Source organism: Doryrhamphus excisus, linkage group LG17 (assembly GCF_037039965.1).
Source record: "Doryrhamphus excisus strain RoL-2023G ecotype Guam linkage group LG17, RoL_Dexc_Guam_v1.1, whole genome shotgun sequence".
Taxonomy (NCBI): Eukaryota; Metazoa; Chordata; class Actinopteri; order Syngnathiformes; family Syngnathidae; genus Doryrhamphus; species Doryrhamphus excisus.
The window spans coordinates 3491522-3508286 of record NC_136373.1 but is presented as its reverse complement, the minus strand read 5'-3'; the positions used below and the strand labels follow the sequence as shown (position 1 = coordinate 3508286).

At 46.6% G+C, this 16765-nt stretch overlaps 1 protein-coding gene across 1 annotated transcript; it reads left to right on the top strand.

Annotated features, from left to right (window-relative positions):
• Positions 1-3894: 3894 nt before the first annotated feature.
• On the top strand, positions 3895-15407 carry LOC131137343 (myosin-7-like). Its single transcript, XM_078798183.1, has 42 exons — positions 3895-3993; positions 4075-4102; positions 4203-4296; positions 4388-4480; positions 5081-5144; positions 5234-5332; positions 5406-5509; positions 5587-5725; positions 5792-5910; positions 5981-6130; positions 6207-6377; positions 6455-6634; positions 6749-6881; positions 7894-7970; positions 8509-8596; positions 8675-8792; positions 8901-9024; positions 9098-9234; positions 9310-9480; positions 9545-9629; positions 9698-9940; positions 10029-10205; positions 10291-10436; positions 10505-10595; positions 10672-10829; positions 11234-11465; positions 11546-11672; positions 11800-11918; positions 11999-12195; positions 12291-12474; positions 12556-12721; positions 12792-12916; positions 12989-13104; positions 13269-13455; positions 13517-13726; positions 13808-13933; positions 13995-14085; positions 14173-14252; positions 14371-14475; positions 14557-14652; positions 14736-14879; positions 14969-15407. The coding sequence occupies exons 1-42, from the start codon at positions 3984-3986 to the stop codon at positions 14978-14980; spliced, it is 5316 nt and encodes a 1771-aa protein (XP_078654309.1). The 5' UTR covers positions 3895-3983; the 3' UTR covers positions 14981-15407.
• The last annotated feature ends 1358 nt before the right edge of the window (positions 15408-16765 follow it).

Sequence of the window (16765 nt, the reverse complement as noted above, 5' to 3'; positions counted from 1 at the left end):
AAAATGTAGACGTATGTCGCTTCTGCACTGCATGTGTATAAATGTTTGCTTCTGCTGTATTCTTTTCCGGTATTATTTGGAACAAAATGGAGTTTTTCTGGTTATTGTTAGTCACTGGCTGACTTAGACAAGGCATAATCAAAGTTAGCTAGCTGCACTGACAAACACATGATGCCACATATCATACATGACTATCAGTGTGTGTGCATGTAAGCTATTGTCTTACCGTGTCAAGGTCGTTCCTGGAAGGACAGTAGTGTGATATTAGGGGCTGATCTTATCTTGGTGAGGATCAATCCCTCCAGCTGCTTGCTCATTAATTTTCACTCCATCAAAATCTCCTTCAATTTCTACAAAATAGCTCACAAAATCTGCGAAATTTGAAATCTGCAAAGTAGCCAACTGTATTTGTTTGCCATCGTTATATATTTTGCTGTAAAAACCCTGACCCCTCATATGTTATATGATCTGCAGATCAGCATACGTTGTGTTTTTGTGCTGGTCTGGAGACCAGCGACCAGCATGACCAGCATACCAGCATGAAAACATAACTACTGTGTCATCTTTACAAACATTAAATTCATCACACAGCAATTTAATACTCAAAAGGCATACCTAATAAATATACAAATACGTAGCAATAAAAACATTTTAAAGCCTTCCCATAATGCATTTCATTTGAGCAAAGCATTTCACTGGAAGACAAGCAGCATAGAAAATGGATAGATGACATAATGGTAGCCAGGAGCTGACGTCATTGCAGCACTGCAATGAATGAGTTGTTCGGATTAAATGTATTATGGGAAAACTTTAAGAGTTGTCTTTGGCATTTCAAACATACTTTATATGTTTGTATGTTTTTATAGTTCGCAGGTATACCTTTTGAGTGTTCAGTTGCTGTGTGATGAATTTAGTGTAGAAAATTGTGACGGACTGTTATGTTGTTACTGTTGTATATAATGACCCCCTGTGATTTCCAATGGTTTGACAAGTGCTGCTAGTTTTTGATTGGCTCCTGACTGACTTGCGAGTGGCACAGTATTTAAACAATTTGTAGTTCTGAAGTCCAGGATATTTGACTAGATTAGATTAGCTGTGATTACAGTAGTAGTATCAGTGTTAGCGACTACTGTAAAAAAGCAGTAGCGGCTTCTGTTGTGGTAAAGGACATTTAGAGACACCCTCCAGTGGCTGGAGCGCTAACAAGCGCTCATGAGGGGATCAATGAAGCGCATTCTGCTCGTTAATGGTCCAATTAACATCCGATTAGCAGCTACTTTGTGTGCCCGTGTGTTTAGATGTTGATGCTTTGATTGACAGGCGAGGGAATGAGTGAGCGGTTAGCGTGTGACTCCTCCTGGTTGAGCTAAAATAAGTTTATAGCATAGTTTGGGAATAATGTGTGTGTGACAGGTGTTTGAAAGGTTTACGCGGCATTAACGTTGCACGTGTGTGTGTGTGTTAGTTATCTAAAATCAGAGACTGTGGTCAGTAAGTAGGTGGTAATGAACACAAGATTAAGTCGGGATTTAACCGAAGCTCCGCCCACCTGACCCGCTGACCATATACCCTTTGACCTCAGCTGCATCCATCATCTAATGACTGTTTCATGATGGACTAACACTGATATCAAAGGAACTCCAAGGTGTAGATGTTGGACCAGGAGGAGTGGGACTTTGTTGCTACAGCACTCAAAGGTGTTTTATAAATAAAGTTAGTAGGACTTATGGCTGATGTAGTTCTACATTTCTGTGTAAGCCCACCAGCTGTCCCACTCCTGTCCCACCCCCTTATCTCCATGTCTTCTCCCCTGAGGTGGAGGGCTGTGCCACTCATCATCTGAACTGTCCAAATTAAAATAATGAGACCGTGACATTGATAGTGTGGACCAGTGGGGGGCGTAATGGGATTTAACTAAACAGTTTATGACTTCCCGTCAATGCGAGTATGATAAACATAACTTTTGGTGGGCGTGGCCAATGCGAAGACGCACGCTGTCGTCCACGAATAGCTGCTGGATGAGAGAGACAAAGGGATTGAGGGAAGCAGCAGATGTGGACTTTAGTGCGACCGCCTGCTTCATTCCTGACCGCTGCATGCCATTTATGACCGGCCACCGAGCCGCCACGCACCAATCAGGGAAGGTGGCCGGGGTCACGTGACGAGGTGACCTTCAGCAGGAGGTTAAAAAGTGAGATGATGCTCCGTTGTCATCTTCACTCTTGTTCCCTGGGCTCGAGCACTCGCGCCGCTTCACCAGAGTACGGTGAGTACGCACTACCATCATCATCATCATCATCATCATCATCATCATCATCATCATCATCATCATCATCATCATCAAAGCCAACTGAGTGAACATTTTCATGTCGTTCATGTAACTGAGTTTTGGATGACCAACTGGAAGTCCTGATCATATCCCATTCATCCATTATCTAAGATGCTTATTCTCACCAGGATCTCCGGTATGCTGGAGCCTATCCCAGCTAACTTTGCAGGGCGCTTAAGGGCAATTTAGAGTCACCAATTAACCTAACACGTTTGTGGAGAACCTGCAAACTCCACACACAAACGTCCAACATCTAAATTGAGTTGAACTCCATTAAGAAGCCAACATCACATGATCAAAGAGAGTGGGGCAAAGTTAGTCCACAAAGTTAGTCCACTTATGGTCATTAGATCTTCTTCCTGTCATTGCTCTCCGAAAAGCCCAATTCATGTCATCCCAATGGAATCCAAACTGGATCCAACTTAAGTAGCCTAAAAAAAGCGAGTGGCTCAGTGTGGCACTAGTTTGCATTCTTCGCGTGGCCTCGTGTCCGCTGAGCGACGCTTCACCGGTGATGGGCTTTAGAGATGAAGTCGAGGTCAGCTGTCAGGACTCTAAGCTCCCAACAATGTTGTGAGGCGGAGCCAAACAGGCGCTGGGCACGTACCCCTGGGGGGCCACCCGATGAGTCAAGTCAAGTCCTGTTAGCATCAGTTGCTATCTTACGTAGCTGATTTGGTGACCTGAGCAGGTGATCATGATCATCCCTTTTGGATGGTGGCAGGTTACAGAAAAATCATTGGTCACTATTTTGATTAAGTATTGACCTTTAACCTTAATATCAACAGCTTTATTCCAGGAACATTCACTTTCCGGATCAACCTTAGTTATTATTATTATTATTATTATTATTATTGTGCTCGACACCTAGTGACCAGTGTAGTATGATTCTTCTTAATGCCTTATGTTTGTAGTTCACTTTTAGTTCAAGGACATCGGTACTTTTGTGTTTCCTTAGATGTCTCGCTTCCTGGATCTGAAGGAATTTGGAGATGCTGCACGTTATCTTCGTCTCACCAACCTGGAACAACTTGCTGCCAAGGCCCAGGCCTTTGATGGTAATCTAGAATGAAATATAAGAACATGACGATGTGCTAATGTTTGTTTCCTATGTTCCACCAGGCACTAAGCGTGTTTGGATGTCTGATGACGTTGAAGCGTACGTGGAGGTGGAGGTCAGAGAACTGAATGGAGATAAAACCACCGTGGAGACCAAAGATGGACGAGTTAGTCCCGATCCACCTTGACTTCCTTTACAGGGAGCTTTTCAATAAAACATCCTTCCATATGTTCCAGTTTGTGATCCTCAAAGAAGACGACCTGCAGCCGATGAACCCGCCCAAGTTTGACATGATGGAGGACATGGCCATGTTGACGCACCTCAACGAGGCCTCGGTCCTCTTCAACCTGAAGAGGAGATACAGCATGTGGATGATCTATGTACGTACGTTGGTTAGCTTCTTTTTACACTTACATTACATGAAGCTATACTGTTCCGTGCTGTCAGACCTACTCGGGTCTGTTCTGCGTGACGGTGAATCCTTACAAATGGCTGCCGGTCTATTCGGCCGAGGTGGTGGCGGCGTACAAGGGAAGGCGTAGAGCAGACACGCCGCCGCACATCTACGCCATCGCTGATAACGCCTACAGCGATATGCTGCAAAGTGAGCCGCCTTCATCATCACAACTCTTTGTTCATATTTTAACACTAAATAATAATAATAATAATAATCTTTCTCCCTCAGACCGTGAGAACCAATCCATGCTCATCACGTAAGTATTTACTCATTTGGAGATGAGTAAGCATGAGTAATGGCGACACTGTTACTAGTAAAAGTATTGGTACTCAACTAGTGTTCATGTTTGGTCTCAGAGGCGAGTCTGGTGCAGGAAAAACCGTCAACACAAAGAGAGTGATCCAATATTTCGCCATCATCGCTGCTCTGGGCGAAACGGTGAAAAAAGGAGTATGTTTTATTGACTTTTTTTTTTTTTTTTCCACAAATGAATATAAACTGTTTGCTTATTTTAGCAATTCATGTTTTTATGTGCTTTCAGGGGTCACTGGAGGATCAAATCATTGAAGCGAATCCCGCCATGGAAGCGTTCGGAAACGCCAAAACCATCCGCAATGACAACTCCTCTCGATTTGTGAGTGGAACTATGATAGTGGTGTGTCGGTCATGAACGAACAGGTCAAAAGAACTAGTTCTTTTTTTGTGAACGGAATGAACAAGGTCATCGACCCTAAAATACCCGTTCGGTTCGTTCAGTTGCAAATGCTTTTTTTTTTGATTGGCTGGAAAGTCAGTTGACCGTTCTTTTTGCAGGGCGGGACTCTCTTATCCTATCGTAGCGCCTTGCTCTGTGGGTGGGTGGGGTTAGCTGACTGAAAGACCGAGACCGAGAACTTGATTGGCACTTGTCGGCCGTTCATTCATGACCGACATTTGAGTCGGAACGAACATGAACATTAGTGAACAGACTGACTCAACACGGCTGACCGAGTCTATGCACAGGGGGAGATCACAACGATTAATTGACCAAAATGAACGGATCTTTTTACTGAATCAACTGGAATGATCCGGTTCACTGAAATGAACGACGACTGATACGATGAAGACTAAATGACTGACCGCTTTAGTGATTGGCCAGTATACTGTAAAAACTATGTTGTTGGTTCTTGCTAACGATACTCTAGTTCTATACGGTAATGAAGGTTCTAATGAGTTATGTTTGGCTTGGCCACAGGGGAAGTTCATCAGAATTCACTTTGGGCCGACGGGGAAGTTGGCGTCCGCTGACATCGACATTTGTAAGTAACTTTAGTCACTAGTTGACCCAGTAAATATCAACAATGAAGTGTTGATGTCATTTTGTTTTGTTTTGTGTCACTTTAATCAGACCTTCTCGAAAAGTCCAGAGTTGTGTTCCAGCAGCCTGGAGAGAGAAGTTACCACATCTACTACCAGATCCTGTCCAATCACAAACCAGAACTACAAGGTAGCACCACTGTTGGAGATCTCGAGATCAGTACTGCTGATTGTTGGTCTTCATTGTTGGTCTCTTTTACCAGACATGCTGCTGGTGACCAAGAACCCGTACGACTACCACTTCTGCTCACAGGGCGTCACCACAGTAGCTAGCATCAAAGACAGCGATGAGCTGGAACTTACCGATGTAAGAAAGACTACGGAGAAAAAGCATCTTTGAACGCAACCTTGCTCTAAACGGCTGTAGTATGTTGTTGCGTGCAGCATGCCATGGACACGCTGGGATTCACGTCTGAGGAAAAGTACGGCTGCTACAAGATCGTCGGCGCCATCATGCACTTTGGCAACATGAAGTTCAAGAAGAAACAAAGAGAGGAACAAGCAGACGCAGATGGAACTGAAAGTATGATGTGTTGTTCTCGTTTTTTATGCGATGATACGTGAACTACGTGTGCGTACGTCCTTGTAGGCGTGGACAAGGCGGCTTACCTGATGGGCATCAGTTCTGCCGACCTCCTCAAAGGTCTCCTGAACCCTCGAGTCAAAGTAGGAAATGAGTCCATCGTGAAAGGACAGACAGTCGAGCAGGTACCTAACAGATCAGTCCATGTGGTCACTGAGAACCGGTCCAGGATCTGACGGACTTGTTTACGTGCAGGTGTACTTCGCGGTGGCGGCTCTGGCCAAAGCCACGTACGACCGCATGTTCAAGTGGCTCGTCAGTCGCATCAACTCGTCCTTGCACACGGCGCTGCCTCGACAGTACTTCATCGGTGTCTTGGACATTGCCGGTTTTGAGATCTTTGAGGTACGGTAATTCGGACGTTTTGAGGCGTCGCGTCCACGGTTGGCGTCTTTGTGACTCGTTTGTTGTTTGTGTGCAGTTTAACAGCTTCGAGCAGCTGTGCATCAACTTCACCAATGAGAAGCTTCAACAGTACTTCAACCACCACATGTTCATCCTGGAGCAGGAGGAGTACAAGACCGAAGGCATAGAGTGGACTTTCATAGACTTTGGTCTGGACTTGCAGGCCTGCATCGACCTCATAGAGAAGGTGTGTCGCTTCTTCCTACTGTATGTTGGTGAATAAAAGCATGTACCACAATCTAATGACCTCTGGGGTGCATCCAGCCTATGGGAATCTTGTCCATCATGGAGGAGGAGTGTATGTTCCCCAAGGCTACAGACCAAAGCTTCAAAACCAAACTGTATGACAACCATCTGGGGAAGTCTCCCAACTTCCAGCGTCCACGACTGGATAAGAAGCGGAAGTATGAGACGCACTTTGAGGTGGTCCACTATGCTGGAGTGGTACGTATTTGACCTCCTACTTGAGGTCGTGACTGTTTTGGGGTATCATTACCCACCATCTTGTCTGTGTGGTTCACAGCATAACGTGATGCTTGGTAACTTCCTGTCTTGCAGGTTCCGTACAACATCACAGGCTGGCTGGACAAGAACAGAGATCCTCTGAATGAGACCGTGGTAGCTTTGTTCCAGAAGTCCTCCAACAAACTGATGGCTGGACTTTTTGAGAACTACATCGGCTCAGAGACGGGTAACATACACACACACACACACACACACTACTGAGGACTGAAATACACAATAAAGCCTTTCATTTACAACATATGTTTTAGTCCTTAAAAACAAGCTTGTGGGAAAATCCAGCCAGATTAACACAGGCGTTATCATTAATAAGAATTTAATAATTTTTCAGGGCGAGTGGTTAGCGCACAGGCCTCACAGCTAGGAGACCTGAGTTTGATTCCACCCTCGGCCATCTCTGTGTGGAGTTTGCATGTTCTCCCCGTGCATGCGTGGGTTTTCTCCGGGTACTCCGGTTTCCTCCCACATTCCAAAAACATGCTAGGTTAATTGGCGACTCCAAATTGTCCATAGGTATGAATGTGAGTGTGAATGGTTGTTTGTCTATATGTGCCCTGTGATTGGCTGGCCACCAGTCCAGGGTGTACCCCGCCTCTCGCCTGAAGACAGCTGGGATAGGCTCCAGCAACCCCGCAACCCTTGTGAGAATAAGCGGTAGAAAATGAATGAATAATTTTACGATTTGTCAACGTGAAAACAATGAAAAATCCACTTGCAGTGTTTGTATGTTTGTCCTGTAAGCTAACCATAGCACAAAAGGTTGTACTTTTGGACGTGCTGAAGGAACGTAGAAGATACACTGACAATACGATGCCATGGAATACTTTTTTTTTTTTACTGTAAATACATTTTGTGTTGGAAGGAGGACTGCAGCAATATGTTTTAACGAGGATATAAAAATGCTACAGTACAGCAGAACAGCGCCAGGATGGAAAGATTACAGGATAAAAGTTTAGAGGAGTGAAATAACACATTTCTTGTCTCCAATCAGTAGGTTGATCATTAAAATTCAAACTGGGGTTTAAGACTTTTTGAGAGTGTTTTAACACTTGTTTGACAAAAGTGTAGAACATTTATGGTGATGTGGTTTTACAGTCTTAAAACATATATAATAAACGCAAACACGGTACTTTGAGTATATTATGTCAAAGAGTGTAAAATGTTGCTGCATGTGGTTTCAGCTGCTGATCCCAAGCGTGAGAACAAACAAAGGAAGCGGAAAGCAGCTTCCTTCCAGACGGTCTCTCAGCTTCACAAGGTGAGTCATGTGATCATGATGTGCTATATATATATATCACGATATTGACAGTTACTATGGTACCCATTATGTCATTGGATGCTCATATCACCTCATACTTCAGTATGTGACCAAAAATAAATAAATGAATATATTTTAAAAAAATTTATAAACATTTTTTAAAATTCATTACAATTTTAACAAATGAATAAAAAATAATTTAAAAAAGTAAAAAAAAAAATTCTATTATATTAGGAAAGCAGGAAGTGAACAAATGTAACAGTTACTGATTGTAGAAGTACCAGATGAAGGGGTAGGATTTAATAAGCTTTGCTTCTTCCTACTCCTTTTGGACATGTGGAACTGTGAACTGATTATGGGATGCATTCAATCGTAATCTGATGCATGTTCAAATGAAATAAAACCATTTACGACCTTATCAGTGATGAACGAACGCATCCTTCTTTGTTGTGGTGGTTGGAACTCAATATTTGGCATGCAGGGAAAGGTTAAAGGTCAACTGTCACTCGGTTGTTTTTTTTTTTCTTTGGCCCAACAGGAGAATCTAAACAAGCTGATGGCGAACCTCCGCAGCACTCAGCCACACTTTGTCCGCTGCATCATTCCCAATGAGAGCAAGAGTCCTGGTGAGCAGACGCCATCTTAACATGGTTACATCACACGGCGCTGATCACATGACAAAAACAAAAACCTGTTTTTCTCAGGCATAATGGATCCCTTCCTAGTCCTGCACCAGCTCAGGTGTAACGGAGTCCTGGAGGGTATCAGGATTTGCCGAAAGGGCTTTCCAAACCGGATTATATACGCCGAGTTCAAACAGCGGTGAGTGTCCATCTGATGTTTCTTCTTCTGGAATGGTGAAATGTCAATATTTAGGTCTTTCTAGCAAGCTTTCCCATGTGAGTGTCAATTTAACACGTGCATTCCCAGCTATCGCATCCTGAACCCTTCCGCCATTCCCGAAGCTTCCTATGTGGACAGCAGGAAGGCTGTGGAGAAACTTCTGGGTTCTCTGGACATTGACCACAGCCAGTACAAGTTTGGACAAACCAAAGTATGCACCAAACATCATCCGCTTGGAATCTTCTTGATCCTTTTGTTCCTGATATCTCCTCTCCTTTTCCCAGGTGTTTTTTAAGGCAGGTCTGCTGGGACAATTGGAGGACATGAGGGACACCCGTCTGTCTCAGATCCTGACCACCGTCCAGGCCATGAGCAGAGGAAAGCTGATGAGGATGGAGAGAGACAAGATGATGCTTCAAAGGTCGACATTCAATAAACAATAACTCCATTGGAACGTCATCAGATGGACTCTGAGGACTTTTTTGTGGTGTCTCAGGGATGCGGTGATGGTGATCCAGTTCAACCTGCGCTCTTTCTTCACCGTGCGCACGTGGCCGTGGATGATGTTGTTCTATAAGCTCCGCCCCTTGCTCAGGAGCGCCCAGGTGGAAAAGGAGCTCGCCTCTCTCAATGAAGACTTCTCCAAGTTGAAAGAAGCCTACGACAGGTGGCCACCATTCTCTTCTTCATCCTCTACTTCACCCTTTAAACATCTGAAACTTCTTCTTTAGGTCTGAGGTGAAACGATGTGAGGCAGAAGAGCGTCAAGTGGTGATGGTGCAGGAGAAGAACGACTTGGTTCTGCAGCTCCAAGCTGTAAGTGGACCGAACGCATGAAAAAGTGATAAAAGTTCCATCCTTTCTTCGTGGTCTGGTCCACGCAGGAGCAGGACAACCTGGCCGACGCCGAGGACCGCTGCAACCAGCTGATCAAGTCTAAAATCTGTCTGGAGTCCAAGCTGAAGGAGATGAACGAGCGTCTGGAGGATGAGGAGGAGGTGAGCTCCACGCTGATGTCGAAGAAACGTCAGCTGGAGGACGAGGTGGTGACGCTGAGGAAGGATGTGGATGACCTGGAGATAACCCTGACCAAGGTGGAGAAGGACAGACACAGTGTGGAGAACAAGGTGGGTGATGCCACAACACTTGTTGGCTTTTCCCCAAATTTTTCTCTGACCTTCTTCGTCCATCTGGGTGGGCTTTGTGTCCGAGCAGGTGAAAAATCTTTCCCATGAGATGTGCGTCCTGGATGAGTCCATCGCATCTCTGAGCAGGGAGAAATCGGCTCTTCAGGAAGCTCATCAACAGGCTTTGAATGACCGCCAGTGTCAGGAGGACAAGGTCAACATGCTGACCAAAGCCAAGACTCGACTGGAGCAGCATGTGGACAGTGTAAGATCTCAGCAAAGTCTGGAGAACTCCATACTGGTCTCCTCTTGGATTGTCTTTGCTCCAGCTCACGGTTCCTGTCATGTAGGTTGAAGGCTCCTTGGAGCAGGAGAAGAGGGCCCGGACCGAGCTGGAAAGAACCAAACGAAAGCTGGAGGGAGATCTGAAGCTGTCCCTGGACTCTGTGAGAGACCTGGAGGACCAGAAGAAGGAGCTGGAGGAGAGAATGAACAAGTATGGAACATTTAGAACTAAAATATTGACTTCATGGTCTCAAACTTGATGTTTTGTGGTGTGTGAAGAAAAGATTTTGAGCTGGGTCAGCTTCAGTCCAAAATGGAGGACGAGCAGAACCTGGTGGCTCATCTGCAGAAGACAATCAAAGAGCTTCAGGTGGGTTCCATGTCAGAGTCACCCATGATCCTGAACCCCGCGTGTAGAGACCTATAATGGAGTAATATTCCCGCAGACTCGCATCGAGGAGCTGGAGGAGGCGTTGGACGCGGAGCGGGCGTGGCGCTCCAAAGCAGAGCGTCAGAGAAACGATATCGCTCGGGAGCTGGAGGAGCTTGGCGAAAAGCTGGAGGAGGCGGGAGGAGCATCTGCTGCTCAGATCGCGCTCAACAGGTGAGTCCTGATCCTCGCTGTCTTAGTGGTGTGTCAGTCATGAACGAACGGGTCAAAAGAACTAGTTCTTTTATGTGAACGGAATGAACGAGGTCAATGCCCCTAAAATACCCGTTCAGTTCGTTCAGTTGCAAATGCTTTTTTTTGATTGGCTGGAGAGTCAGTCGGTGACCTCGTTCATTCTGTTCACAAAAAAGAACTAGTTCTTTTGACCTGTTCGTTCATGACTGACACACCACTACATCACGTGTTGTTGCGCCATTGAGTCAGAACAAACATGAACTTGAGTGACCGAACTGACTCGACCAATTGACTGAAATGAACAAATCTTTTTACTGAATCATTCCGGTTCCCTGAAATAAAGGTTTTTTTTCCCCACCACTACTGTCACCATCCCAAACCAGGAAACGGGAAGCAGACTTCCAGAAGTTGAAGCGGGAGTTGGAGGAGGCCGGCCTTCACCACGATGCAACGGCCGCCACGCTGAGGAAGAAGCACGCTGACGCCGTGACGGAGCTCAGCGAGCAAATCGACGCGCTACAGCGAGCCAAACAGAAGCTGGAGAAGGAGAAGGCGGAGCTTAGATTGGAGGCCGACGACCTGGCTGCCAACCTGGAGCAGCTCGGCAGGACCAAGGTGACCAATCGGCCTCCTGGTTCAATTCCATCCCAGGATCTTCATTGGCCTCTGATGTCTGTGCTGGTACACGTGAGCAGGTTGCTGTGGAGAAGACGTGCCGAGTCTACGAGGACCAGCTCAACGAGAGTCGCAGCAGGACGGACGATCTGCAGAGACAACTCACTGAAATGTCCGCTCAGAAGGCGCGGGCCGTCGCCGAGGCGGGTAAGTCTGGGATTTAACGTTCCCTCACACGCTAATGCAGAGCCCCCTTATTGACTCAATATTTTTATATCACACGACTCTGCTCAAGCCTTCTAACCGCCCACTTCCTGTATCTCATCAACGACAGCCGAGTACAGTCGCCGTATGGAGGAGCGGGAAGTGCTCAACAATCAGCTGCAGCGTTCCAAAGCCGGACTCTGCCAGAACATGGAAGGCCTGAAGAAACAGCTGGAGGAGGAGAGCAAAGTAAACACGGAAAACTACAAAATGTTTCATAATTTGAGCGTGTCGGTCATGAACTCAGCCGTGATTGGTTTTTCTTTCAGGCGCGGGTGGCGCTGGCGCAGGCCGTGCAGGCGTCTCGCCACGACTGCAGTCTGTTGAGAGAGCAGCTGGAGGCGGAGCAGGAGTCCAAGGCTGAACTGCAGAGGATGCTGTCCAATGCCAACAGTCAGGTGGCTCAGTGGAGGACCAAATACGAGATGGAGGCCGTGCTGCGGATTGAAGAACTGGAAGACGCAAAGTAAAAAAAAAAATGAATGTTGTTCCAACACTGTCCACTAGGTGGCGGTATGCATTAGAACTTCACTTCCTCATTGGCGTTCTGTTGGTTTGCAGGAAGAAGCTGGTTGTCAAACTCCAGGCGGCCCAGGAAGCTGCTGAAGCATCTCAGGCCAAAAGTTCCTCGCTGGAGAAAACTAAACAACGTCTGCAGGTGGAGATCGAGGACTTGGTGGTGGAGCTGGAACGTTCTAATGCTTCCGTTTTGGTTCTCGACAAGAAGCAACGCAACCTTGACAAGGTCGGTCAGAGATGCGAGATCCTAGCGTAGCTTAGAACTTCACGTCTCCGAATCTGACGTGTGTGTGTGTTCTCTGTGCAGATGTTGAGTGAGTGGAAGCTGAAGCTGGAGGACACTCAGTCAGACCTGGAGGCCTCCCAGAAGGAATCCCGAAATCTGAGCACAGAACTCTTCAAGCTGAAGAACTTATACGAAGAAGCTCTGGACCACCTGGAGACGGTCAAACGGGAAAACAAGAACCTTCAGGGTACGGCTTGGATCGGGAACGACGGCAATGCTAGCTCTTCAATTCTAACACTCAACACGTTTGCTTCCAGATGAGATTTTGGACCTGACGGAGCAGATCAGTCACAGCGGTAAGACCATCTACGAGCTGGAGAGGATGAAGAAGGTCTTGGACGTTCAAAAGAGCGACATCAAAGCAGCTTTGGAGGAAGCGGAGGTGAGGACGGATGTCTTGCTCCGTATGGAATATCTCACCAGGACCGTCCTCACGCTGATCCTCCTTTTCCAGGGAACTCTGGAGAACGAGGAGAGCAAGACCCTTCGAGTCCAAATGGAGCTCGAGCAGACCAGGACGATGATTGAGCGAAGGATCGCCGAAAAAGATGAAGAGATTGACAACCTCAGGTGACCTTCGTTAGCTATTTGACTCAATTATGAAGGCATCTCAATATACCTGTACTGTTTTCAATAGGATGCTAACTATGCTAACTTAGCATTTCCTTCAGATTAGCTTTTATTTCTAACGTGACTTAGCTAAGTCAATGGTCAATACCGCTGTCGTCCACCAGGCGTGGCCACCAGCGCTCCCAGGAGGCCATGCAGGCCAGCTTGGAGGCGGAGATTCGCGGTCGCAGCGAGGCGGTCCGTCTGAGGAAGAAGATGGAATCGGACCTCAACGAGATGGAAGTTCAGCTCAGTCATGCTAACAAGCAGGCGGCCGAGAGCCAGAAGACCATCACGCAGCTGCAGGATCATGTAATCAAAGATGGCCGCACATCCCTTCCTCCCGTCCCATACTTATGATGTCATGTTGCAGGTCAAAGTTCAGAAGACGGAGTTGGACGATAGCATCCAGTTGGCCAACCAGCTGAGGGAGCAGGTGGCTCTACTGGAACGACGATGCACGCTGCTGTCGGCGGAAGAGGAGGAGCTACGTTGCGTCCTGGAGCAGACGGACCGCGCCCGCAAGATGACGGAACACGAGCTGGTGGAGGTGATGGACCGAGCCAACCAGCTCACCACTCAGGTCAACACCAACTAGGACCTCCACCTTCTACGTCGTCTTAGATCAGCCTGGCTGATGAATTGACTGACTATTGAATTTTAGAATGCGGGGCTGGTGAGCCACAAGAAGAAGCTGGAGGCCGACGTCTTCCTGCTGTCCAGCGAGGTGGACGACGTGCTACAGGAGCGTCGCAGCGCTGAGGAGAAGGCCAAGAAAGCCATCACTGATGTGAGTTCCGAACCTTTTCATCTGTCAAGTCAAAACTCCTCCTGAACTTTCCGTGCTTCAGGCGGCCATGATGGCGGAGGAGCTGAAGAAGGAGCAGGACAGCAGTAGCATGTTGGAGAGAATCAAGAAGAACATGGAGATCACCACTAAAGGTAACAACAACAACAACAACAATCCAGCATGACAGTGGTGGCTGTGGTCGACCTCATTACTGTATGTGTGTTGACCTTGTGGGACAGAACTTCAGGTCAAACTGGAAGAGACCGAGCAGATGGCGCTGAAAGGCGGGAAAAAACAACTTTACAAGCTGGAAACCAGAGTGAGTCTGCATGTGCACTTCCTGTCAGGTGATCGCTTATTATGTTTACAAACATCACGTGTGTGTGTGTGTGTGTGTGTGTGTGTGTGTGTGTGTGTGTGTGTGTGTGTGTGTGTAGGTGCGTGACCTTCATGCTGAGCTGATGGTGGAGCAGAAGAAGAGTGAAGACTATCAAAAAGGGGTGCGTCGGTACGAAAGAAAGGTTAAAGAGCTGAGCTACCAGGTAACACACACACGCACACACACACACACTACATTTCCATCCTAACATGTTGTTGTTGTTGTTGTTGTTGTTGTGTGTCAGTCGGAGGAGGATCGTAAAACACTGTTGAGGATGCAGGAACTTATCGACAAACTTCAAAGTAAAGTCAAAAGTTACAAGAGACAAGCGGAGAACGCCGTGAGTTATTGTTTTTTTTTTTTAACGCCTTGACAAAACGCCGCCCGCCATCTTGATCCACGCCACACTGTGGTTTTTACCAGGAGGAGCAGGTGAGCTGCAGCACCGTGCGCTTTAGGAAGATTCAACACGAGTTGGATGACGCCGAGGAGAGAGCCGACATTGCAGAGACGACGGTCAACAAGCTGCGGATTCGAACCCGCCAACAGATCAGCAAGGTCGCAGTGGTGAGTCCAACTGTCTGAGAACATTTTGTTTAGTCACACCCCCCCCCCCTTGAAAAAAATCAAAAATCTATTATTTTGTGTTGCTGCAGATTTCAGAATGAGACTCCGCCCCTTCCTCCTCAGACACCACCAGAGTTTGTGGTCATGTGACTAATGTCAATTTGCTGTGTTTGTTAGCTTAGATTTTTACTTTTATTTAGTCTGAAGCTCAACTAAAAAGCTTAATTTTATTGTTGTGAAACATTTTAGGATTTTTAATCCATTTTTTGCTAGTGAATGAGGCAGAGCTTAATTGGTATGCTGACTTTGTTAGCCTTTACTTAAATCGTTCCTCATTCTGCATCTTATCAAGTGGATTAGACTAGAACGCCCCCTAGTGTTTTTTTACGCTTATAACACGTATACAAAACACTTAACAAAAAACGCCCTCTAGTGGTCACACAGCAACATAGTAAGAATCGACGTAATCAGTGTTTGAGGTGATCTTTGTAACTGCAGTGCGAATGAATCAAAGTAAAACAGCTCTTGCTCACATTTTCCTTCTGTTTTCTTCTTCACCCAAAAATGGAATTAATAGGGGCTTCATTTGGCATCAACACTTTAATCACAGACTAGCTTTGCTCTCACGTGTTACACACACACACACACACACACACAACGCTGACAGCCGTCACGTGACACCCACGCGCTCAACAGCAGACATTCATACACGCTGAAGGAAACGTCATATTAAGTTTAAGCCTGTGATTGGCTGGTGACCAGTCCAGGGTGTACCCCGCTTCTCGCCTGAAGACAGCTGGGATAGGCTCCAGCATAGTGAGGAGCCCGAGTGAGGATTGATCACAAAAGCATTCTGGGAAATGATTTGTTTGGCTAGCAGAGGTCAGTGCATGCTCTATGGGTTATGTTAGTAAATCACAGTTTAAACTTCCTCTTTACTCTTCAAACAACAACAATGGCTGCCAGAGGTTTGAAATATATTAGTTGATTATTAATACTTTTTACACAACCTCCTCAAGCACTCAACGATGTCCATATTTCCATTTTTGCCTGACTGCAGAGAGAAGGGCGTGTCCATTTTCGGTACAAGAGGAGGCGTGGCCATGTTATACAAAACAGAAGTAGTGGGGGTGTCAATTTTAGGATATAGTACTTGACATATTAAACAAGAGGGGGTGTGTCCATGATACACAAACATAGTGTGTTCATGTTTGATTGACAGCAGTTTGGAAGGCCGTGTCCATGTTTGGCACTGAAAAAGGGGTGTGTCAATGTTTGACTGACAGCCAATAAGAAGTCAGAGCAAAACTGCCATAAAAGCACCGACGTCCTCTTCGCTCTCACGGTAAGGACAAGCTGAACATGGGGGATAGAGGGGTGGGGTGGGGTAGGGGGGTGGGGGGGATGTCACCAAGTGGTGAGTGCGTGCAGCTCACCACTCCCTGCTCCTTGATGCTGCTGTGGGCGGGCTCACAAGCCCACTTGGACCAATAAGGAAGCTTATCCCTTCCAGCCGTCCCAGATAGGACCTTTGGAATGACACCGGGAAAATGTTTGAAACTTTTAAGACTTTTCTGGAAGTCCGAGACATCCCACTTAGCTAGCATGTCCACACACACACACACACACACACACAAAGGGGACCTAGTATGCTATTATGCTGACCTGACTGATCGGTCAGTGCAAACACTATCATGATCATCACCTCCGTTACAACATCGTGTATGTTTGCCTGCTATCTAGCACATGTTGTAGAAGTGTTGAAGCACAGGGCATGGTGTCATGGTTCAATACCCGGTCAGACCAAGCCATGTCCTGCATTGTTTTGCTGTATCTCAAGGGCCGGAATGTATCGTCCACATCACCTCCTCAAACGAAGCTGGAGT